The sequence below is a fragment of the Lithohypha guttulata genome (assembly GCF_036872675.1).
Source record: "Lithohypha guttulata strain CCFEE 5908 chromosome Unknown scaffold_1, whole genome shotgun sequence".
Classification (NCBI taxonomy): domain Eukaryota; kingdom Fungi; phylum Ascomycota; class Eurotiomycetes; order Chaetothyriales; family Trichomeriaceae; genus Lithohypha; species Lithohypha guttulata.
This window is the reverse complement of record NW_027042750.1, coordinates 1,481,994-1,505,133: the sequence shown is the minus strand read 5'-3', so window position 1 is coordinate 1,505,133 and position 23,140 is coordinate 1,481,994. Positions and strand designations below refer to the sequence as shown.

At 49.0% G+C, this 23,140-nt stretch overlaps 7 protein-coding genes across 7 annotated transcripts; 4 read left to right on the top strand and 3 right to left on the bottom strand.

Annotated features, from left to right (window-relative positions):
* Positions 1-4,664: 4,664 nt before the first annotated feature.
* On the bottom strand, positions 4,665-5,667 carry LTR64_000549 (uncharacterized protein; the record flags this gene model as incomplete). Its single annotated transcript, XM_064894934.1, has 2 exons — positions 4,665-4,760; positions 4,816-5,667. 2 exons carry the CDS (start codon positions 5,665-5,667, stop codon positions 4,665-4,667), a joined length of 948 nt encoding a protein of 315 aa, XP_064757621.1.
* A 1,560-nt stretch (positions 5,668-7,227) lies between these two features.
* Positions 7,228-8,719, top strand: FDH1_1 (formate dehydrogenase (NAD+); the record flags this gene model as incomplete). The annotated part of the gene is made up of 6 exons (XM_064894933.1): positions 7,228-7,251; positions 7,302-7,391; positions 7,535-7,574; positions 7,623-7,640; positions 7,699-7,816; positions 7,861-8,719. The coding sequence occupies 6 exons, from the start codon at positions 7,228-7,230 to the stop codon at positions 8,717-8,719; spliced, it is 1,149 nt and encodes a 382-aa protein (XP_064757620.1).
* An 814-nt stretch (positions 8,720-9,533) lies between these two features.
* LTR64_000547 (uncharacterized protein) lies at positions 9,534-10,663 on the top strand (the record flags this gene model as incomplete). The annotated part of the gene is made up of 2 exons (XM_064894932.1): positions 9,534-9,663; positions 9,708-10,663. The coding sequence occupies 2 exons, from the start codon at positions 9,534-9,536 to the stop codon at positions 10,661-10,663; spliced, it is 1,086 nt and encodes a 361-aa protein (XP_064757619.1).
* Positions 10,664-11,908: 1,245 nt separating this feature from the next.
* On the bottom strand, positions 11,909-14,271 carry TFG1 (transcription factor IIF subunit tfg1; the record flags this gene model as incomplete). The annotated part of the gene is made up of 2 exons (XM_064894931.1): positions 11,909-14,037; positions 14,244-14,271. 2 exons carry the CDS (start codon positions 14,269-14,271, stop codon positions 11,909-11,911), a joined length of 2,157 nt encoding a protein of 718 aa, XP_064757618.1.
* Positions 14,272-14,649: 378 nt separating this feature from the next.
* LTR64_000545 (uncharacterized protein) lies at positions 14,650-19,494 on the top strand (the record flags this gene model as incomplete). Its single annotated transcript, XM_064894930.1, has 1 exon — positions 14,650-19,494. The coding sequence occupies one exon, from the start codon at positions 14,650-14,652 to the stop codon at positions 19,492-19,494; it is 4,845 nt and encodes a 1,614-aa protein (XP_064757617.1).
* A 319-nt stretch (positions 19,495-19,813) lies between these two features.
* LTR64_000544 (uncharacterized protein) lies at positions 19,814-21,691 on the bottom strand (the record flags this gene model as incomplete). Its single annotated transcript, XM_064894929.1, is given in 2 exon segments — positions 19,814-21,240; positions 21,253-21,691. The coding sequence occupies 2 exon segments, from the start codon at positions 21,689-21,691 to the stop codon at positions 19,814-19,816; spliced, it is 1,866 nt and encodes a 621-aa protein (XP_064757616.1).
* A 777-nt stretch (positions 21,692-22,468) lies between these two features.
* On the top strand, positions 22,469-22,879 carry LTR64_000543 (uncharacterized protein; the record flags this gene model as incomplete). The annotated part of the gene is made up of 1 exon (XM_064894928.1): positions 22,469-22,879. One exon carries the CDS (start codon positions 22,469-22,471, stop codon positions 22,877-22,879), a length of 411 nt encoding a protein of 136 aa, XP_064757615.1.
* Between the last annotated feature and the right edge of the window lie 261 nt (positions 22,880-23,140).

The following is a 23,140-nucleotide window of genomic DNA, read 5'->3' as shown; positions in this document are numbered from 1 at the left end:
AGGAATGCAAACCATTGCAGAGTTCAATTCTAAAGTTGCACTATGAGTCTGTACTAAGGGTATCACGCATTAAATAATTATCCATTCATCAAATATCCTCGAGTGCGCCTTATCCATCGTAGCCGTGATCCACGTCCTGTTACACGTGTAGCCAACAGCTTCCCATCCACGTATTGGTTATTTCTGTAAAGCACTGGATGGGTATATAACAGTACTCATGCGATAAGGACCTATATGCCAATATCGCGCGTCGCAGTTGAGACGTTCTTCGATTCGGTGGAGTGGCGCATGCAGCACATAAGACTGCACTGGAAACTCAGAATTCGCGAGTCTAATACTTGAGAATAATGTATCTGCGTAGAGGTCAGCAATCGTTGGGTCAATGTCGAGTAACGATACGTACAGAGCGTGAATGATACCTGGGATGTAACCCAAGATGGTCAACAGAATGTTGATGAAGAAATCGGCATTGCATCCTCGTTCGAGGAAGACTCCTAGCGGTGGGAGGACGATGGCCAGGATGACCTTGCAGATATCACTGTCGCATCGACGTCAGCAAATGACCTCTGAAAGACAACTGATGGTCTGGCACCAGTTCGGAAGCGCACGGATGCGATACTTACGAAGCTGTGAAAGGCATTGTGTATGTGTTTTGTGACTGAGATTTGGTTTGAGAGTATTGTTTTGCGAAGGGTATACTGTTATCGGTCTGTATGTAACGTGCTTGAGTTTGACAATGGATAGAACAGAATCTTGACGGAACGGCGTTCGAGCTTATAACATTTAGTCATGCGTAAACACGGTGGATCGGGTGATGATTTAATGATGAAACTGCGCTAGTGACCTGCCTCTGCCCGGTTTCTGACGTAGTTTGGTCAGTCGCAGCCATGGCAAACCGAACCTTAGTGTGATTGCCTGTCGTTGCTTTCGTGTTGCTTACGACTCCTGTTCTTGTCGGCAGACAGACGTGAGCTAAAACGACATCATCAGAGCAGGTCTCCACGCCACACGGAATCAGCTCTCTTCCAGATGCTGTCTCAACCACCTGATGCCAGGCACCGTTGTGCTGGCCACAGCCCCAGATCTTCGTGCTCCGCTGTGGCTCAGGAGGCTGGAGAAGAACGTAGATTCAAAGCCGCGTGAGCCACAACTTTTTGTCCAGGCGCAATTTTGCTCGCAATTATTTCTCTACAGAGAGCTCGTTCAGATCATCGCGATTTCCCGCTATGCTGGCTTAGCATTGATGGACGCCACATACAGTATTGTCTTGTAGCATTAACAAATTCAATTTGAGTTCTGGTGCTACGGAACGGAAAAATAAACTCATTTTAACTCTGGTTGGAACACGCGGCCTCTAGTCCAATGAGCTCATCTCGCGACTTTTTTTTTTTGGCAGTTTCTAATGTGGCTCATGAACACTCCGTTTTGAGACTGGAGCACAGAGACTTTTAAGAGCCTTCTACTTGCGCAATGCATGCAATGCCCAGCATCAAAACGGTCAGCCTTGACATGTACTTTCGCAATATTTTGAATCAAGACTTGACCGCGAAGCACTGGAGACCTACTTTTTGTGACGTGAACAGCCAAGAAAATGCAGAGCTGCTGACATAACCACGTGGGGGTTTGGCTACAGAGGGGGAAATGGAAGTGTATCGAGCTCGCATTTTGTTCTCACACTCGTCTATAGAGCTGAGCTTCGCCGAGGATGGACATTAGATCATGTGTAGGCGCCGGTTCTTGGACGATCAGTGGGAGCAGCCGGACTTTGGCGCGACGAACAACTTCGAGAACGACGAATTCGCAATATCGATTGAGCGCATAGCTGCTTGATCTGAAACGAGTATGTTCTATAGGAGAACTCCACGCTTCCAAAGGGCTCGCCGCCTCTTCGCGCCTTGAACGGTACCTGGATTGCTTGCGAGGTAGCGGTCGACAACAATGCCATTGTGTTTCCGCAAATAGAGGGACAGAAGTGTACGGAGGAAGCGGCCAATCACGGTTCAGCACGACTGCAGGTAGCCAAAGATTCGCTAAGCACTTGACGCTGCATGCGTTTGGTGAGGATGTGCTGGCATTGTGCTTTGCTTACCAGAAATGCTGCGGAGGTTAACATCGTTCCGCACCTGCGATTCTAGGTGATTGTTGAGGTTTGCCTGAACTCAGCATGTGTTAATGGCTAGACGTAAATTTAATACTCAACCGCAGTCTCATCTCCGCATACTGAAAAAGCATCTACGCTGTATTATTCTACTCGTACTGCAGCTTGCCATGCCACACCTAGAAGGTATTGTTCTCTGTATCGTTCTCTGTCGAACGCTTTCTCGATATTCGTAGAGCATGTGTGGGTGCATACGTACCCCGCATCAGAAGTTGGGCTTATCAATGGTTGAATCGAGATGCTGCAGCGGACCGCTTGCTTGCGCCTCGAGAAGACGATAAGTAGGTTGCTGTCCTGCTTTGCCATTGTGGTCGATGGCACAGTCAAAGAACTGCTTCGACAATGTCTTGGATATCTAGATGGTAGATCCAGGTCTTTGGCCATCGACGTCACTGTCAAATCGCCCTTCTCGGGCAGGTCATTCAGATTCTGGCAGTGACAATAGTACACTTTCAAGTCGGAATGGCTCGAGCCTGCCATGTCAATCTTCTACTGCGGATATGGTGTGTCCAACCTTTCCAGACAACTCCTCAGAGGACGAGTCAGGTACGGCGTCTGTGACTTCATCAACTCTCATGGACCGTGTGCCAGGCTTGACTCGTGGTAGCTCGATCGCATCGTCAACGGCAAGTGGCTTGCAAGTCGATGTTGCCGATGCGATGCGAAACGGTTGTACACGAGAGTTTAACGACATAGATTCCACACAACCCCAACGTGAAGAACACGATGCCGATCTTCTCTGTCCCTTCCAGATACTCGGCTGCGACCTCATCTTCTCTTGCATACGAAGCTTCAAGACACATGTCTTCTCTCACTTTCATGGTCGTCCATTGCCAACAACAGCAAAGTGCTTCCTTTGCGAAGCCAATTTCGACCAGACAACAGAGGACGATCCGGCATTAGCATGGAACAATATGCTTGGACATATGGCGCATGAGCACTTTCGTTGTGGACAAGAGGTCGGAACCATCCGAGCAGACTTTTCTTTGATGAGATGGATGTACGACCGCAAGATAATATCCGATGAGTACTTCAAGCGGTCGCAGATCTGCCCAGCTGCGACAATATTGCCAATCGCAATTCATCGGCGCGCATCAATAATCTCGAACGGTGCTGGAATACCTCCTGAAGCGCCCTCACCTCCATCACCTAGTGCGCCCAGCTCGGTTAGCACAGAGATATCGATCTCGACTCGAAGATTTTCCGTCTATGGGAATCGACCTTCAGTCGTCTTTGCCGGTGCAAGAGCCGAGAGACGGAGGAGGGAATCGATCAGACCTACAGTACGGCACGTAAGTATGGTCAGTTGATTGCACAAAACTCAACCTTATTGTCGTCATCATTGTGAGAAGTTCTTTCCGCAAGACATTTGGAGGGAGAATTCTAGGTCTCATGGACAAAGAAGTATGTCGAAGGAAGAATGGTTCCCTGTTTTGATCTGAAGCCAGCTTAGAAAAGGCTGTTTTAGCACTGGTATTCAAGGTTGGAGCAAGGACGGAATATGTAATTCATAAGGGTCAGGTGCTTTCATGTTAGCGTCGTATTTTCTGCTAATGACCAGCTTCGAGAATGCTGTGGTGTACAGCGTCTGCGCGCTCTTGAAATCTACTTACAACATTTTGAGGTATTGAGTCTATAGAATAACGTCTTCGCGAACGACAAAGCCCCTGCCAAGCAGTATGTGTGGACCCGAAAACAGGCAAACAGGTCGACTGAGCCAACAAACACTTGATGAGACACTAGCGTGCTGCGGGGCACCTTCCAAGGAGTTTCTTGAGAGAAAGGCTACCGTACCTATTGTCCACCTCCGAACACGAGTACGATCATTGATCCGTAGGTATTCTACTTCGTCTTTCCTTTTACTACTATAAATAACACTCCTCGACTATCGTTATGACAAAGATCACTTTATATTGACCTTAAGCAATTACCAAGAAGATCTAAGCCTCGCATGCTCTAATAGAGAACCACAAGAAATCTTTCAGGCATACCGAAAACAGGTACACCAGCACATCATGGCAAAATACTCTCAACATCCCGTTCTCCGAATCCTTGCCAGCGTGTTTGCGACTATCTTCATAGGATTTGGTATAAACGCCTTTGTCAATCCCAGCTCAGCACTCTCGTTCTTCGAGTTTGAATACCTAAATTATGGTGCCAGCAAACGAATCGTGGACGCTTTATTGATGGTCTACGGGATTCGAGACGTGTATATGGGCATTGCGATTTACGCTGCTGTTTGGAAGGGTGAGAACAAAGTCACTGGCTGGATTCTAGTTGCTGCTAGTCTTGTGGCGGCAGCGGATGGGTATGTGTGTCATCTGAACGGCAAAGGAGCCATGAACCATTGGTCGTACATGCCCTTTGTATGCTGGACTGGAACAGCTCTTGTGGGCGTGCTTGACTCATGATGGGAGTGAGAAGGGGTCATGGTCGGTAATGCTTTGCGGGTTGAACTAAGTCAATTTCGTCCGCTTTGAACTCTAGGAGATTGTCAGCAAACGATTTAGGGTCCAAAAAGGTTGAGGTGTTGAGGAAGATTTGCAGAGGTCAGACAGCAGTTGGTACAATTTTTGCTTCCACATTGATGTTCAGAACAGGTCTGTGTGAAATTTGATGTCATCATGATGGAGGGAGTAAAGGTCGTTTCGACTTACCGTTGGCTTTGATATCTTGAAGAAATTGTCCAGTCGCTTCTGCTTGTCATCGGACGCACTCGAGCCGAGACCACCTCTTGCTCTCTTGAGGCGCATTAGATGCTCCTTACTGTTGATACCACATACCTGCATTGTGGCGTTTAGGAACGTAGGCACGGTATCGGTGCTAATACCGTCTGGCTTCTCGATATTTGTGACTGTCTTGGCAGGTTGATGCTGTATGTCCAGCTCAAGAAAACCAGTGTTAGACCAGGCTGCGACGTACTCAAGCGGCTTGCTTTTCCCTGGTAGTATGACATCCTGCTTCAAGGAGACAGTCGCTTGCTTGAAGCGCAGCAGGAGAGCTCGCCATAAAGCAGCGAGGAACAAGCCGTGAGATACGACTGCCACGCACTGTTCCGACTCTTCATCTACCACGAGTAAGGGCAGCAGATAGTCATCCAAGAATGCATTGGCTCGAACCTTCATTTCATCCTTTGTCTCTTTTGGCTTGTGCTCGGAGTCAGCAACGACGGGATCATTCTGATGCGCTTGCTGAGAGCGGTGCCAAGGCAAAAGCTCGAAGGAGCCAAAGTCTCGTTCTCTTATTAGCGCCAACGAGGTTGGGGTAATCTGACTGCTCTTGTTGTTGCTGCTTTGGACATCACATATCGCGGTTGCTGTTCGCAACGCGCGTTGTAAATCAGACGCGAATACCTGGGAGAAGCGCAGCTGTCGCTTGTCCACAAGATACGTAGCTAGTCGTTGTGTTTGTAAGACTCCATGGTTCGTGAGACGCGAGTCAGTAACCCCAGCCAACAGACCAGCTACGTTGTGTTCGGTCTCTCCATGTCGGATGAAGAACAGTCGCATTTGTTGCGACTACTGGGAAGAACTCGAAGCATAGATATGGTAGCAGAAAGTATGGCCAGAGTCCTGAACGTGATGTTGCAAGAACGCGTCGTGAGGGTAAACAGCGCGACTGCTATGCGACACCCTTGGAGTGTTTGCTCCATTTGCCCTAAAATGTTCCGAAACGAGGAACAGCGCAGTTTGAATAGGACATTTACCGAAGGATATCATAACATCGACTCAAATCTGTCGCAAGGTATTTGTATATCTCGCTATCGAATAAGAACAGTATTCAAATTTGTATCAACCTCCTGGACAATACCATGGATGCGTATGGTGGTCAATCGCTCCTCCTGAGATCCAGCCACTGACACTTTCTAGCCTCAATGCTAAGGAACAGCAGGAGCTTAATGCTCGCATGGAAAAGAGACAAATGAAGGAGTTTATGACTGTACGGGATTCACGACAACAAGGTCGAGTATACGCTGACTGAGATGTCTGCAGATGTACTCGAAATTGGTACAGCGGTGCTTCGACGACTGTGTCAACGACTTCACAACCAAATCATTAATATCACGAGAAGAAGGCTGCGTCATGCGTTGCGTCGATAAGTGGATGAAGGGATCTGAGCGTTTAGGGCAGCGCTTCCAGGAGCAAAATGCTGCCATGATGCAGGGTGGTGGCCTGCCGGGGAGGTAAAACACTTGTACATTGTACATTATGTAAGAGAAGGACTTCTTTGATAGGGGAAAAGTTGTGGCGCTGTTCGACCCGACTTGATTCCTTCAGACGTGACTCTCGGACGACGCTCGGAACGCTTTGATAATGGTCAGGTCATATATTTGGCGCTCGTTCGTCAACTGAGGCTCAATGACAATCGATGCTCCGAGTCGATTCTTGTACAACATATCAGCAATGGCGCTTCTGGATATAGCGCAGGGATGTGAACGATGGCATGTACAGGTCTACCACAAATCCAGCAAAGGAGCTTGCCAGTCAGCTCAGCAAGCATGTTTGGAATGACCCATTGGCATAGGCCAGTCTACAACTTTGTAATTCTCTGATCTACGACCTGTGATGATGGTACTCATCTCCTTCTCAAAATCCTCAAAAACTCAGAAGGCTTGGTGGACCTCAAGCAGTTTGCAAATACATTTAAAACGCAGATAGTCTATATTGTTTACTTCGATTGTTCATTTCACGAGCGCTGTATAAGAAAAGGACGTGTCTGACTGTAGTAGCAGCCGGAAGTTGTTACCATATTGGGCGAAGTGTCACACGCCATTCACGTCGGTATCTTTTCACCATAACGGTGCCGGTATGCACACCCGTTTCGCATTCCCGGCCTGTTTGAGCCTCCTTTAGCAATGCATTGTTCCGATATGGCAGTTTCGGCCCTTCGAGGACTTTCAGGCGACGCCAGAGGAAGTCCGATTCCGCATGAGGCATGTGCCGGGAGCGCGGGGGACGAGTAGGTCGTATGAGCGGGGAGAATTATATCATCAAAACACGCACTGAGGAAACTTCTCTCTGCTGACAAGCTCTTGAATCTGACTTCAGCTTACTATACGAACAACCAAGATGCCTGGAGATACTGCTGGAAAGGTACGCGCTCAATCCGAATTCGAAGAACTAGAGGCTGATCTTACCTATAGACCATTACCTGCAAAGCAGCCGTAGCATGGGACAGTGCTCAAGACTTGACGATCGAGGACATCGAGGTCGCACCACCAAAAGCTCATGAGGTTAGTCAAGAGACCTCACTGTAGACTGGCGAGAGCCTTCAGGAGTTTGCCGAGCACGTACAGAACGGCGATACCAGTGGACAGGCTGCTTGCTTGCAAAGGACCTCCAACAAGCAAAGTTGAGGTTACTGATCCTGCTGTAGGTCAGAATAGAGATTTACTATACAGGCGTATGCCACACAGGTAAGATTTGTCTCCCTGGAGGTGGAACACTTTACTAAAGAGCCACAGACGCATATACCCTTTCTGGTAAGTGACCTTAGGAACATCCTACTGGTACTCACGTTTCTCACCTCTCTTCGTAAAGGCAAGGATCCTGAGGGCGCATTCCCTATCGTCCTTGGACACGAGGGTGCTGGTATTGTCGAATCAGTTGGTGAGGGTGTGACAAACGTCAAGCCCGGCGATCATGTAGTGGCACTCTAGTAAGCTTCAGACATTACTCTTGGGATCAAACTAACACCTATAGCACCCCGGAATGTAAGGAATGCAAATTTTGCAAGTCGGGCAAGACGAACCTCTGCGGAAAGATTCGAGCTACACAGGGTAAGGGTGTGATGCCGGACGGAACATCGCGCTTCAAGTGCAAGGGAAAAGATTTGCTACACTTTATGGGCACATCGACCTTCTCACAATACACCGTTGTCGCAGATATCTCTGTCGTCGCGATTACCGATCCTGCTCCTATGGACCGAACATGCTTGCTCGGCTGCGGTATCACTACAGGTTACGGCGCTGCGGTCATCACAGCTAACGTCGAAGAAGGCTCGAATGTAGCCATCTTCGGTGCGGGCTGCGTTGGTCTGTCGGTCATCCAAGGTGCTGTCAAGAACAAGGCAGGCAAAATCATCGTGGTTGATGTCAATGACAAGAAGAAAGAATGGGCTGAAAAGTTTGGTGCCACTGACTTTGTCAATCCAACCAAATTAGGCGATCAGAAAATACAAGACAAGCTCGTCGAGATGACTGACGGTGGCTGCGACTACACCTTTGACTGCACTGGTAATGTGCAGGTCATGAGGGCTGCTCTCGAAGCCTGCCATAAGGGCTGGGGTCAATCCATCATTATTGGTGTAGCGCCTGCTGGTGCCGAGATCTCTACAAGACCATTCCAGCTCGTCACCGGACGAATCTGGAAAGGTTGTGCCTTCGGTGGTGTTAAGGGACGTACTCAACTACCTGGCTTGGTCAAGGATTACCAAAACGGCTTGCTCAAGGTAGACGAGTTCATCACACACAGACAGCCATTGGCCAAGATCAACGACGCCTTCCATGACATGCACGCGGGTGACTGCATTCGATGCGTGGTGAACATGCGAGAAGCTTGACTACACTCGGGCCCCCAGAGTCCTTCCAAGCTTTAGGTTAGTTCTCGATCAACGCGGCTAGTTGCATATATGAGCTGCTGCCGCTATTTGAGTCGAAACAGGAGGATTCCTTATGCAGTCGCTGGGTTGCAGTGCTGGGATTGTCAATAGACAAAAAGTTATATCGCCAACACGTTTCAATTCTTAGGATAACTCGTATCACTAGTTACAAAACTCTCGTATCACATAGTGCTTCAGATGTTCTGCTTCAGTAGTCGAAATCCCATCTTGCGTGTTTTGTGACGCAGGGTAAGCATTGGCACAAACTATCCAGATTCTGGATGCGACCAACATTCTGGTTTCGGAACGAATGCTGCCCTAAGCCTATCCAATTTAGGCACGAGCGAGCCACTTCGAAGCCCGCCAACACCCAATTCGGAAGACCCTCAGTCCAACGTGGCACCCAAGACGTCTCAAACAGTGCAAGCTTCCAGCGCCACGATCATGCCGCAGTGCAATTCCAGATTTTATGCACGAAGTCGTTCTTCCGACTCGCCATGGATCCGGTATGAAGTTTCTGCGACATATTACGCCAGTGACTACTTTGAGCCATGGCCTACACTCGCTTCCACTTGGTTACAACGATGTCTGCTAAAGTCGGTGGCCTGATCTTATCTCCGAACGACCTGTCGTGCCTGCCTTCTGATGGATGTCATCGCTTTTGAGGACGACTTTGCCAGCACGAAGAACTCAAAATAAAGTTACTCAGCACCGGTCTCACTATCTCTTGACTTGGTTGTTGCCTCGACCGAGATTAAATATTTCATTCAAAGACATGGCAACCACTGATGATGTTGTAACACCTCTGCTGCAAGCGCCTCGTCAGCAGGGTGAGAAAGCTGGACTTTACACTCAGTCCAGTATGAGTTCGAACAGAGCTGATGACCCTGCTATATTCACCCTACGTACGTGCTTCGGTCAACAGTGTGAAGTTAACTGACGAAGTAAGCTACCTTCACACAAGCTAGAGTCGTGGGCAAGCGGAAACTACCACAAAGTATAGCTCATCGTGGCTTTAAAGCAAAATGTCCCGAGAACACAATGTGTGCTTTCAAGACTGCCATCGAAAAAGGCAGGGCTCATGCTATCGAGACAGATATACACTTGTCCAAGGACAACGTCGTCGTGCTGTCCCACGATACTGATCTCAAGCGCTGTTTTGGAAGACAGGAACGCATAATTGAATGTGACTGGCAGTTTTTGAGTCAGCTGCGAACTATCAAAGCACCACATGAGCCAATGCCTCGACTACAAGATTTACTCGAGTATATTGCAAATCCAGAACTGCAGCACATTTGGATATTGCTTGACATCAAGCTTGACAACGATGCGGACAGTGTCATGCGCCTGATTGCAGAAACGCTCGCATCTGTCTCTTCAGGTCCAAACAGATGGCCAAGTCGAGTCGTACTTGGGTTCTGGGCCGCAAAATATCTGGACCTGTGCGCCAAATACCTACCTGAATACCCTGTGGCTAACATCGGCTTCTCAACATGTCACAGTCGACAATTTCTTAAAGTACCTCATGTTGGCTTCAACATGTTTGCAAAAGCACTATATGGTCCAATCGGAACACGTTTCATCAAAGATGTCCAGGCAGCTGGAAGACCACTATATATCTGGACAGTCAACGAGCCCAACATTATGAGGTGGGGCATCACGAAAAGCGTTGATGGTGTCATCACTGATAACCCCGAACTCTTCAACCAGATCTGTGACGATTTCGATCCTGATCGAGACAGCGCTCATATCACGCTTTCGCAGTGGCTGTCTACCTTTTGGCTATACATAATGCTGGCACTCTTTTCGATACCGCTGAGGCATCGGCTAGCTGGATCGGCGGACAGTTTTCTGAAGAGGAGGCAGACGCTCAAGGTGAAATCTACTTTGGCATTGGGAGCATAGCTTCCCCATCGCAGTGTGAAAGATATTGTGGCATAGAAAAAAAGCATACATCTTTGCTCCACAAGGTACAGCTTTTGCAACACTGGCCGACCACACTATTTCACAACTTCTCGCCTACTGAGTGAACAGACCTCGACGCTTTCTAGAACCTCCATCAGACACACATAGCATATTGACTCGAGATCTCTAGGCGTCCCTCTTCGGGGCGTACTGACTATATATTCCGAGATCTGATACAGACAACAAGTAGTGGCCTGACCAAAAGTCTCACAACATGGCCATGAAGCTATGACAATAGGAAGCAAGAAGGAGAGGAATGTTGCAACGAGACTGCATTTACTACCTATGAACGTATTGTGCTTGTTTCAGAGATGACAAATCCGAGGCATGCGCGGACAAGGTGGAGTGGACGGAGAGGCTGATGCAAACTTCTGTGGAAGACTTGCGGCGGGGTATTGACGCGAAAATGAATTACCCGGTGACTGGGGATATCGTAAGGTCAAGATGATAGATAAACTGGAGTAAGGAGTATAAAAGAGTACAGTATAGGCACTGTAGATTTGATGATGATGACCATGCGACAAGTGACCGGTTTAGACACATAACTTCAAATTCGATAGAAGAGCCCATGGTTGGCAACTAGACTATTCTATTGTATACATACATTGCTAACGTTGTGAAATTGTTTCAACAGCTGTAATAAGAATCCAAACAAGCTCATCCAAGTACCTGTACTAAAGAAACCAAAGGGCAATCGTGCCTAGGGACTAAAGACTTGGCGCCGTCGAGCGCCAACAACTTCAGTCTCGACCAGTCGATATGCCATCCGCTGTTGGTACAGTCGAGAAGTTTGTGCGTCTCTGACATTGCTGCATATCCTGATAGCTTGGTTGTTTAAACACCACTCTTGCCAGTACATCTCAAGATACTAGTACAAACTGCAAGAAGCGCTAGTTAACAACAGTCACCCAAGGCACACCTGATGTCCATGTCTAGCGTCAGACCTCGTCAAATGTACCACTCGTGTATTACTAGGCATGTGAGCAAAGCTGTGCGGGTATATTGTGGAGAGACGCTCAACGGCGAATGCCTCCAATGTGGTATGCTTGCATATAAGGGGCACAAATGTTGACGAGCGCATGCCCTCAGTCCCGTCTGCTAGACATCTCGCTGCGATAAAATTTCAGCAGCGTTTTACTCCTCGTACTCAATCCCAACCTCTGTGTGACCCCGCACGTCCACTCTCTAAGCAGGAAGGCTGTCCTTCAAGAATAGCAATTTCGTGTTGTCTGCTTGTGGCACTATCTTCAAGATCGGCTTTGCGATTGCTATGATCTCCTTGCGTCGCTCGTTGGGCAGGTGATTCGCGCATAGGCGCACGAATGCAGCGACGGTAATACCTTCTGGGTGTTGGCGGAGGACATTGGCCATGTCCTCAACAGAGGGCATTCTGACAGGCGCTGGGGAAGAGGCGGTGGGTGTGCGCACAGCTCCGGGTGCAGGAGAAGCGGTTCGTGATGGTGCGTTCGAAGATTTGTGTTTGAGCTTGAGTCTTCTCGCCTGTGAATCAGATGCTGCTGCGTCGGTGTCGCTGCCAGCACCCGAAGCACGGATCTTAAGCTTGGTGCCTGATGGAGAATCTGGTCGAGATATAGGTCGTTCACCTGAGATGTGCTTCATCTTTGGCTTTTTGTTTCGAGTTGAGGTATCGGTGCCAGATCCAGCATCGGACAAGTTTGGAGAGCCAGGTCGCTTACGATTGGCTTTAAGTTTACCACCTTCTCGGTCACTGGAGGCGAGCGAGTCCTTCTCTCTTCGACCCGATGGGGTGTTTGTACCAGAAGCAGGAGCAAGCAGTTTGGTGCCATCGGGCTGCAGAGATTGGCCAGCTTCGAGCTCCTTGCGTCTCTCTTCCTCTTTGTCCTCACGTTGTTTCTTCACGTCAGGATCCTCCTCCTCATCTGAAGACGAGTATTCTGAATCAGAATCGGCCACGTTGTAGTTGTGCTCGTACTTGCTCAAGCCTTTTCTGTAAGTACGACCATATTCCTTTCGAGCCTGTTCTTGCTTGATTTCGTCTTCTTCTTCCTTATCATAGTCTGCCTCCTCTTTCATCTCGAACAGGTTCGCCTTAAGCTGGTCTTCTCTGATTCTTTTGTCAGCAAGAGCTTCGTCTTCGTCTTTGATCTTGGAGGTATCGCCTTCTTCGTCGTCGGCAAAGAGGTCGCCATCATCATAATCGTCAAAGTCAAGATCGACGTCCTCACCAGTTCGACCAGCAAAGTCGTTGTTCTTGCTTCCGCCAGTGAAGACTGTAGGCTGTCTCTCACGTTCGAGGACGACTTTTCGCAGTTGTGATTTATACTCGAGTTGTTCCAACCATTCAGGAGTTTGTGTTTTTCGTTTCATTTGAGCCTCAGCATCCTCGATAGTTTGGTGGATCTGACGTTTCTTCAGTTGAAACTCATAAAGCTTTTCGACGGGAATCAAACGAAACCTGCCTGCCGTGGAACCGGCCGCAGGCTCGTGTGCGAGAGCGATATATCGTCGTGCCGAAGGACCCTGGTTCTGCCCCACGAAACAGTGCTTGTTCTCAAAATCCTCCAAATGCCAGGGCAGCTTCTCTTCATAATTTGTTTGAATCCGACGCTTTTCCTCTTCCGTGTACTCTCGCTTAAACACAGCCTTTGTCTTTGTCTTCCCACCATTCGCTTTACGTGTGACTTGCGTCGGAGCGATTTGAGCAAGATTGGCAGCCCTCTCGAGTTTGCGCTGTTCGGTTCTGTCCTTCATGGTCTGTCGCTCAGCCTCAGTCATGCCATCCTTGAAGTCTACCTGCTCTTCTTGAGGAACATTAGCAGGAGCACTTCGCGGGTCGCGACGGTGAAGGTGGGCAGGAGGAGGAAATTGCTTAGGGTCGCGAATGTCGACGACCTTGTTGCCATTGAGTTGCATGATATGGTATCTTAGACCATCCAGCATGTCCTTCTTACTGACCACCAGCTTGTAATCAGTGTATGGTCTGTTACCTGCTTGCACTGCTGGATCGCTGAACCCGCTAAGCTTGGTAGAATTTGGATCGCTAGTTCCTTGAATGGGTCGTGGTCGGTTCGTGGGAGCTGGTGGTCCTGTACGTGTTTGAGCTTGTTGGCCATTGAGTTGGGGCATTTGTCCTGGTTGTCTGGCCGTTGCGAAAGGGTTTACGACCTTCTTCCTGACCATTCTCCTTGGAGGTGGCCCAGTGCCATTGCTGAGAGGGTAGGCAGTCGGTGCAGTACCATTACTTCGAGTAGGGTTCATATCGAGAGGGGTGCTACGAGGAGGCACTGTTTGAGACGAGGCTCGATCGAGTACACGAAAGCGCGACAGCCAATCTGTAAGTCAAGTAAAAGCGCGGCTCAGCAAGATTATACACGCGAACTCTATGAGACTTGTCCTTGTGACTGGAGTACAGCGCTTTTCGATATACACGAACAACAACAGAATGGGATGATGGAATGCAACAAGTTGCAGTGGATCGCAAACGGTTCGTGACACGTCTAGTAACTAATGCCTCGAAAACTAGGCATCATCGACTTACTAGAGGACCTGCTCCACTCTATATGCATGGCTTACTATTGCATCCTCGAGGAAGCCATGAACAACTTGTCACCAATCAACGCTTCCATCGATTGGTGAACAGCCGAGCGATATCTAGGTACCACGCATTAGCTGCAGCGCTCGCTCGCATTGCCTCCTGCTCCTAATTTGCGTCAAGAAATTTGTTTACATAAGTCATCTTCGAAGCATCATCGCGTGAAAAGTGAGTCTTTGCCCATGACTCTCGTCTAACATCTCAAGTTCGAATCAATCCCAAGAATTCATCACTACCTTTCAAGCCGCTTGTGATAGCTCGCTAAAGCGTTGCCAGCATTTAAATCCGCGCTTCTGCTCCTCAACACGATCAATCGCTCTTCACTTTCCTGGAACACTTCAAGCTGACTACTATGGATTCCAATAATCTTCCCGGCTTCGACCCAAGGGTGCAGGAACAACTATCTCAGATATCTCTGGATCAACGCAGTAGGCGGCCATCTCAATCTTCACAATCCTCTCATTCTCAGGTCTCATCATACTACAGCACTCAATCCACTCAAATTCATGCACGTTCTGCACGAAACCCTCGTAACACTTATCAACACAATCAATATTCACAACCTCAAGCACCTCCTGGCCTTGATGCTTTTCCACCTCTTGGTTCTCGTCAAGTCACGAATCCAAATCTGGTTCCTCCTCAGCATCAACAGCCAGTGCCAAATCATTACCAGATGAGCCAACCAAATCAACGTCAGCAATCTGCTGCTCAAGAATTCTTCAGTCGAGCTAGGGGTCGAGGCCGAGGCCGTGCCAATGGCTCTCACAGTACCCGATCTGCGAACCATGTCCCTAACGACCACACTCGACCTCCACCCAATGATCCTCGACTCTTTAACCCTAATTCGAACCCTCACTTTGCCGCTGTCGAACGCCAACGTCAGACAAATCAACGCATGATGGAGCAAGTGGACTATATTGGTGTTGTTGCAAGTAGAGGTGCGACAAACATGCTTAGCCGCGAAGAAATTAACGCCAAGCGAGACTTCACTCAAAGACTACATTCACTAGCAAAAAACGTCGTCTATGATAGGTTGGATCCTATCACTTCATCTCGACCTGAAGTAAGACTCGAGCCATACGGCAGCCTCGCGAATAGCTTTGGCACCACTGGATGTGACGTTGACCTGCTCCTGACTATTCAATATCAACCCTCACAATATGCCGAAGTCACCGATGAAACAAAGAGAGGTTTGGAGAAAGCTCTTCTCGACCAAGGCATTGGAGCCCGACTCTTGACAAACACACGCATACCTATCTTGAGAGTGTGTGAAAGACCTAGCAACGAACTACTTCGCAACCTACGCCAACATAGAGCGAACTGGGAGGCAGAAGTGGCTAACGGGAATGGTCACTCGGCAGATGCTTCGTCTGTTGCACCTCTACCTATCTTGAGTGAAGCTCAAGAAGTACAACAAGCAGCTGCTGTCACTAGCCTCGATGCAGATGCAGCCAGTATTGCACTACCAGACACGCCGACACTAGATCATACCAAGCTGGAGTACGCAGGTGATTGTGGCATTCAGTGCGACGTCAATTTCACCAACCATGTTGCACTGCACAATACTAGACTGCTTTGGACGTATGGTCAGTGTGATCCACGGGTTAGGATGATGGGTATCTTCGTCAAGAACTGGGCTAAAGCTCGGGACATCAATACTCCTTACCGAGGCACCCTATCGTCGTACGGCTACATCCTCATGGTTCTACACTATTTGATCAACGTGGCACACCCTCCAGTGCTCCCAAACTTGCAGGAGATGGCCAAGAGCCATGACTGGAACCAATCTCCTACGAGCCTGTTCGAAGGACACGATGTTCGCTTCGAAAGAGATCTCAACCGGGCTCGACAATATATATCGACTATGCCACGTAACCAAAAAAGTCTTGGCGGACTACTGATCGGCTTCTTCCGATACTACGGCTTTGCACCTTCCGGCTTTCGCTGGACCGAGCAAACCATCTCTATCCGCACTTTAGGTGGTATCGTGACAAAACAAGACAAAGGCTGGACCAGAGCCAAATGGTCAGACGAGAACCCCAACGTCAGACAACGATATCTGCTGGCCATCGAGGACCCTTTTGAGATTGATCACAATGTTGCACGGACCGTTGGTCACCATGGACTAGTCGCAATCCGAGACGAGTTCAGACGAGCCTGGAATATTATTGACACAGTCCGATGTCTAAGCACGCCTCAGGGACCCATTTGGACATCAGAGCACATTGATGGCAGCACTTCTGCCAACGGCTTGGACTTCCTCAAGCCGGCTGACGATCGAGGTGATCTGCTACGTAAGGACGCAGATGTTAGACGGGACAAGGCTCGACAAATGCGTCAAGAGCTAGAAGCCAAGGAGGAATTGACAAAGAAGCATCTCTCACAAGGTGGTCTGAACGTCGAAGGTCTCGATGAAGAAACTGGTATGTGGTATGCTGACCAGCCTCATGTTGTCGACGAGACAGATGAGGTGGTAGAGACATTAGGGCTAATCCACAATTGGCAGCACCAAGACGAGAAGACTTCAAGAATGAGAAGTAAAAATCCTGAACGTAAAAGACTCGACGACTACGACAACGCAGACTCTGTAATGGGTCAAGATGACGCAATCTGCAGTGACCAAGAATCTGATTTATCTACGAACCAAATTCTATGGGGTGGCTCCCGTCATACGGCTCACCACGATTGTGCACCTGAGCAGCGCCTATCTGCTGATGTCGCTAATGACTGGGGAGCAGTCTGTGACGATTTAGCCCAGCAGCCTCCCGTTGACATAGCTCTCGAACCGCATCCAGTCAGCAGAAGCGATCGTTACATTGAGCCCACATCCGCGGCCGACGCGCAACAAATTCCTACTGTCCTGAGCCACGTCCATCATCATGACCCTTGGAGTGGCGACAGAAACGACCAATCTGTACGAGTCAAGCCTAATCCCAATCTTGTCGGTGGGAATATTGCATGGACGACAAATAGCAAGGCAGGCTTATGGTTATTGAAAAGGGATGAACTCATACGATCTGGTACCTGGAAATCTCCTACCGCAACTGATTTTGGACGCTTACATACAAGATTCCCTTACAATCCTGATATGACGAAGCAGCAACTGAAAGAATATAACTACATATTGGAAACTCAGTACAAGAAGACAATGTATCCCTCGAGATCTACCAAAGCTGACGAGCTTAGCTCGGAGGCTGAAAAGGTTCTGGTGGATCTGACGAATACAGTTTCTGATAATAGCTGGGGTGCTATCAAGCAAGATCTGGAAGAGCCTAAAGACGAAGCAGACTTACAATCGTGGCCCGTGACTCAGGACATCCCATGGTCCGCGGAAACTGAGACGGGCGCATGGCTCTTATGGCGAGATCAGAAATGTAGGCTCAATGAAGGCTACGGCAATGTACAGAAATGGAATGGATTAATTGCCAAGCTCGATGAGATCTTCCCTTATAAGTCGGTTAGAACACTCGCTGATGTCGAGTGTATGAACCTTGAGCTCGCTACGCATTTTGGTGGGCTGCAGTTCCCTCGATCCCAGATGCCTTTTTCGGACCAGCGTGCATGTGCACATACTCTGCATAGTGCTATCGAATATACACTTGCTGCCAGGGAGACACATATGTCATCCATCAGCAAGACTACAAGTGGTCAAATCTTCACTCAAGTCTATCCAGTGGAGCGCCATTCTCAGGATATGTCAGTCAGCGAAAATGGGTTTGAAGGGTCAAACCCGCCCAACAGAGATACTGGTAAAGCTTGGGAAACCGCAACACAGTGGTCACTCAGCACTGAGATTGGAAGGTGGCTTCAAAAGAGGGATAAGAAAATTGTCGAAGGTTCGTGGCGATTCGGCTATCGCGAAGATAGTGTCTTTGCTTCTATCACCAAACTCTACCCATACACATCCGAAGTCTCAGCAAGTGAGAGAGACAAACAGAATCAAGAACTGGAAACGTTCTTCTGCGATGTCTGGCTTCCTCGAGATCCTGCTAATAATGCTGAGAGTGTTTATAGAGCAATTCTAAAGGTCTGGAATGTCCGCAGAAATACAACAGAAGCCAATCGCGTCAGGGTACTACTCGATCTGTTTAAAAACCAGACACTTACTGCATCGAAGGTTATGCAAGATACAGCTGCTGCGAGCAGAAGTCTACCCCCCTCTGGACCTACCAACATACCCACACTGCATGTAAAAAGGTCAAATTTTGACGACATTGGACAGGAACCTAAAGCATCTTCAAGGGATCATCAAGCAAACAAGGACCAAGATTGTCCGTCGGCTCGAGCAGTCAAGACCAACGATGAGGTTGCAGATTTCGTCAGAGAGAAGCGTCTTGCATTCTTCCAGCAAGCCACAGCAGGTGCCATGAGAGATAGCTCGTTCCTTGATGTTACAGGACCTTCCAGTGTTGTTGAATCAGCCCAAAAAGATGCTGCTGCCACCACGTCGGATGTGCATAGTGACAATGATGCACACTTCCCTGCACGAAAGGATTCTGCTGCAGAAGGTTCGTGGAATTTTATTCCTTCTCCTTCTACAAGAGGTTCGCCGATTGACCCCAATTCTTCCCAACGTTGCGCTAACACTTCTAAGCCCATCGAAAAGTCGTACACAAGCCAAGCATCTCCGAGCATGACGTCGAAGCAGTTGAAGAGCAGCACGATCAACCAGATATCGGCGACTACGCGTACGAAGATGATCAGCACGATGGAATCAGCTCCGTCGAGCGAGAACGACTCGACCAGGAAGCTCTTGAAAAAATCCGAGCAGATGACTCCTTCTGGTGAAGTGCAAAACCCCAGTTCACAGCTCGAAGTAAACGCATCACTTAGCAATAGCAACGACGACTTCATTCCAAACAGCCTCAAACCCAACGATTGGCGAACAGATCGTAAAGATCGCTTCGAGAACCCCGATATCCTTCCTATCGTTCGCGCACTAGACTTTGAGATGGATCCCGTTCAGCTCTGCGACATTGAGATCATCAAGGCGGGTGGTAATGGCTGCGCAAGAGGAGGCTATAACCCTTTCATGCTAGAGTCTGATCAATATTCCTGGGGAGGCGGAGGAGCCATGGCACAGAGATCGAACTCTTTGCATTGGTCATGGACTGCTCAGGCAGTTGCTGAGCAGGCCGAGAACGATTCTGAGTGTGGTCAATTACTTCAAGAGCTACCTGGATTCGTGGACTTGTGACTGGATGTCTAGCTTGGGGTGCGCAAGGGCTCATATTCAGTATCGAGTGAGATTTCGAGCTGCGCAGGTGTACAACAGCTCAAGGCATAGACGTTGATCAGGACTTACAGCCTGCGATGTACAAAAACCCATGATTCTCTACTTACATCTTTATACTTTGAATTCTTTTCCAGCACCAGGAAACAGATAATACTTCGACAGTATACGTTCAGGCTCATTTATACCTAGTTCAAAAACTTAGATAGTCTCAGCTCTTACATGAATTTATGGGTTCAAGCTTCAACAATCCCTCTATTTAATCTACACCCGCATATCCCAACTACCCACTCGAGGCCCCCTTGACAGCATCCGTAACATCCTCCTTCGTCATATCAACCAACTCATCCCCAAGCTTAACCTCCAACACCGCCGAAATCCCCTCCTCCTTCACCGCTCTCACCGCACCAGGCAACTCCCTCAACAACTCCGCCAAACTCCTCACACATCCAGCCCAACACCTCCCTCCCGCAGCCGCCTTTGCAATTCCGCTGAAATCGGGCGTGGGTTCAAAACTGATATTCAGCGCTTTATTGTCGACTTTACTGCCTTCGCCGTCCGGGTGGACAAGCAGGAGAGATCGACGGGGCGCGTTCCAGCCTTTATTGTTGAGGACAATGGTTAGGATGGGAATGTTGTAGCGCTGGGAGATCCAGTAGACGGATCCTGGGACAGAAAAGAGGAATGTACCGTCGCCGACGATTTGGCAGACGAAGGCGCCGCGGTTTGTGTTTTTGGGGGAGGAGGAGGGAGGGGAGGTTGAGTAGTAGTCTGAGGCGAGTTTTATGCCTAGGGCGCCGCCGCCGGACCAGCCAAGGCCGCCGCCTCCGCAGTTGATCCAGGTTTTGGGGAGGATGGGGGCGATTTGGTCGGCGATGAAGCCGGTCAGGGTTACGGCTTCGACGGCGAAGATAGTTGTTGGGGGAAGGTGGGTGCGGAGTTGGGCTGCGAGGGTGGAGGGGTTGATTGAGGTTGTGGAGAGTTGGGATTCGGGTGGGAGGCGGCCGGCTTCGGTGCGGGATTCAGTGCGTTGGTTGTGTTCGTGTTGTCTGCTTTCGCGGGCGGAGATGTGTGCTGGGTCGCAGAGGGTGGTTTGGAGGGATGGAGTGGATGTTAGGTAGTTGGTTAGTTGTGTGAAGGCGGTGTGGGAGTCTGCTTTGTAGCGTGCGAGGGCGTTGATGTAGAAGACTGGCATTTGCTGTTTGAGTGGGTCGACGTCGATGTGGTAGATCTTCTTCGTTGATGGTTTGCATTGAGTGGGTATCCAGGGAATATCACAGTCGACTACTAGGATCATATCCGCAGAGGAAATGTGCTCCTCTACACCATAACGGAGACCTAGTGAGGCAGGGTGGTTGGCAGGAAAGCACATGTCGCTACCACCAGTGTCTAGAACTCTGAGACCTGGGATTAGATCTGCTAGTTTAGCTGCAGCGTGAACAGAGTCTTCGTTACGACCAGTGTAGCCAACCAGTAGTAATGGCTCTTTGGCCTCGACCAGTGCTTCTGCGATGGTCTTGACGCCAGATTCGGGTAGTGCTGCTGGTTCGACAGAATGCCATTGTGCTTGGTCTAGCTGATATGGATCGATCTCTTCTTCCATAGCTTCTCTTGTGCCATATAGATATACAGGACCTGCAGGATCGGATGTAGCAAACTGCAGAGCTCTGTTCACAATCTGCTTGACATTGCGTCCGAACCTGATCTCACCTGTATACCTACAGTACTGGGCAACAATCTGCTTCTGGTCCGGCACGTCCTGTATCCAGTGGATATACTCTGTTCTGCTTCCTCGATATTCACCCTCTAACGTGATAGGTGAGAGACCAGCGAAGATCAGCACAGGGGCTCGACCACAAGAAGCATTGTGCACAGCAGCTGCTAGTCCTTGGGTCCCAACATCGACGTGGACAATAACACATTGCGGTTTTCGAGTCAGGCGAGCAAATCCATCTGCCATGGACAATGCTACCATCTCATTCGGACAGGTGATGATTCGTGGGAATTCACCTTTCTTCTCGTTGGCACCCTTGACCATTGCTTCGATAATAGACGGGTGGTCAGAGCCAAGATTGACAAAGACATGAGTAATGCCAGCTTCCCATATTGCTTCGAAGAAAGCGAAGCTTGTTGTGTACGAGCCTCTTTGCATTGATCCCATGATGGGCAATTGCTGCCAAAGGCCCGTCCTCACCTTGATGTTGGTAATGTCGAGTGTTGGCTTTCACACTTCTCACTGACAACTACCATCGACTCACTAGTCGTCAGGAGTTGTGCCTGTGCTGATTTTTTAGGAGTCCTTGTAAAGGACGGGCGAACTGCACGACTCACACAAGACATATTGTATTAGAGTTCTCCGACGTTTGTTGTGCTCGTCCGGGCTCTTAGCCGATACCAATAACACGTCTGCCGGTTTGCAAGGCGGGGAGATGAGCATGAAACCTCTTGCGGAACGCTTTCGTGGGGATCAAAGTGGGTTGATCGAATGCTTGCACAAAATTCAGGCAAAGTCGCGATTCCGACTGGTTGCCCAAGAGCAGGTTGGTTCCGCAGCTGTGGAGAGAGTACCAACGCACTCTGCATTCGTTAGCACAAGGGCAGTCAACGCAGATGCACAATATTGACAGACGATGCCTTGTCAAGTGCCTGGAAATACGCCAGGCCTTTGTATGACGGCTGGGGCACTGTTCAATGTTGTACAATACACCCCATCAGCACTGAGCGATGCTGAAAGGCAGAATGTGTTCCTCCTCCTTGAATAGCGGGTGGATTAGCGATGACCGAGGCAAGGAACCAAAGTGAATAAGTGTTCAGTGACGTTTTGGAGCAGCGTCTCGCGAAGACACGCTCACATCACTGGATCTTCCTGCATCTCGTATCGCCAATATATTCAAGTAATAAGCAGATACCAGGACTAGGCTTAGACCTTCAGGCAACAATGGCACCTTCACAAGAAGAAGTCCTCGATCTCTTCAGCCAGTTAGCCAAGCAAGAAACACAGAAGAACTTCTTCGCCCAAGTGCGAGACGACGTAAACTGGTGGATTGTCGGGTCAACGCCCATGTCAAGGACCTACACGTCCAAGCAGGACTTCCAAAATGCGACGCTTGAGATTCTGAATAAAAAGGTGTTGGGCCAGCCATTATGCATGAGGGTGGTCAATGTGGTAGCTGGAAAAGATCAAGCAGTGGGGGAACTGGAAGCAATTGATGCAACATGTCGGAACGGTTTGGAGTATCCAATGCGTTACTGCTGGGTGGTGCATTTTGACGATGATGGAAAAATCGACCGTGTCAGGGCTTACTTGGACACCGAGCTGTTGTCAAAAGCCATTGCACAAAATTCATAGTGTGAAGTGGAGGCAGCGATGTGTCATCAACGTCAAGGTATTCATATTCATACATTCATCTTGAATCTATCGTGATCAGTGACTGTATTATCACGCTCATGATGCTCATAGAAACCCCTTTTACCAGGAGGACACCAGCCTCCTAACCCTTATCGCTGACACGCCAAACTCCTCGCTATGCTATGCACCGTAACCTATGCTTGCTAAGCATCAAACGCCTCAACCTTGTCGAACATGGTCTTCACGGATTGTGAGGAACGC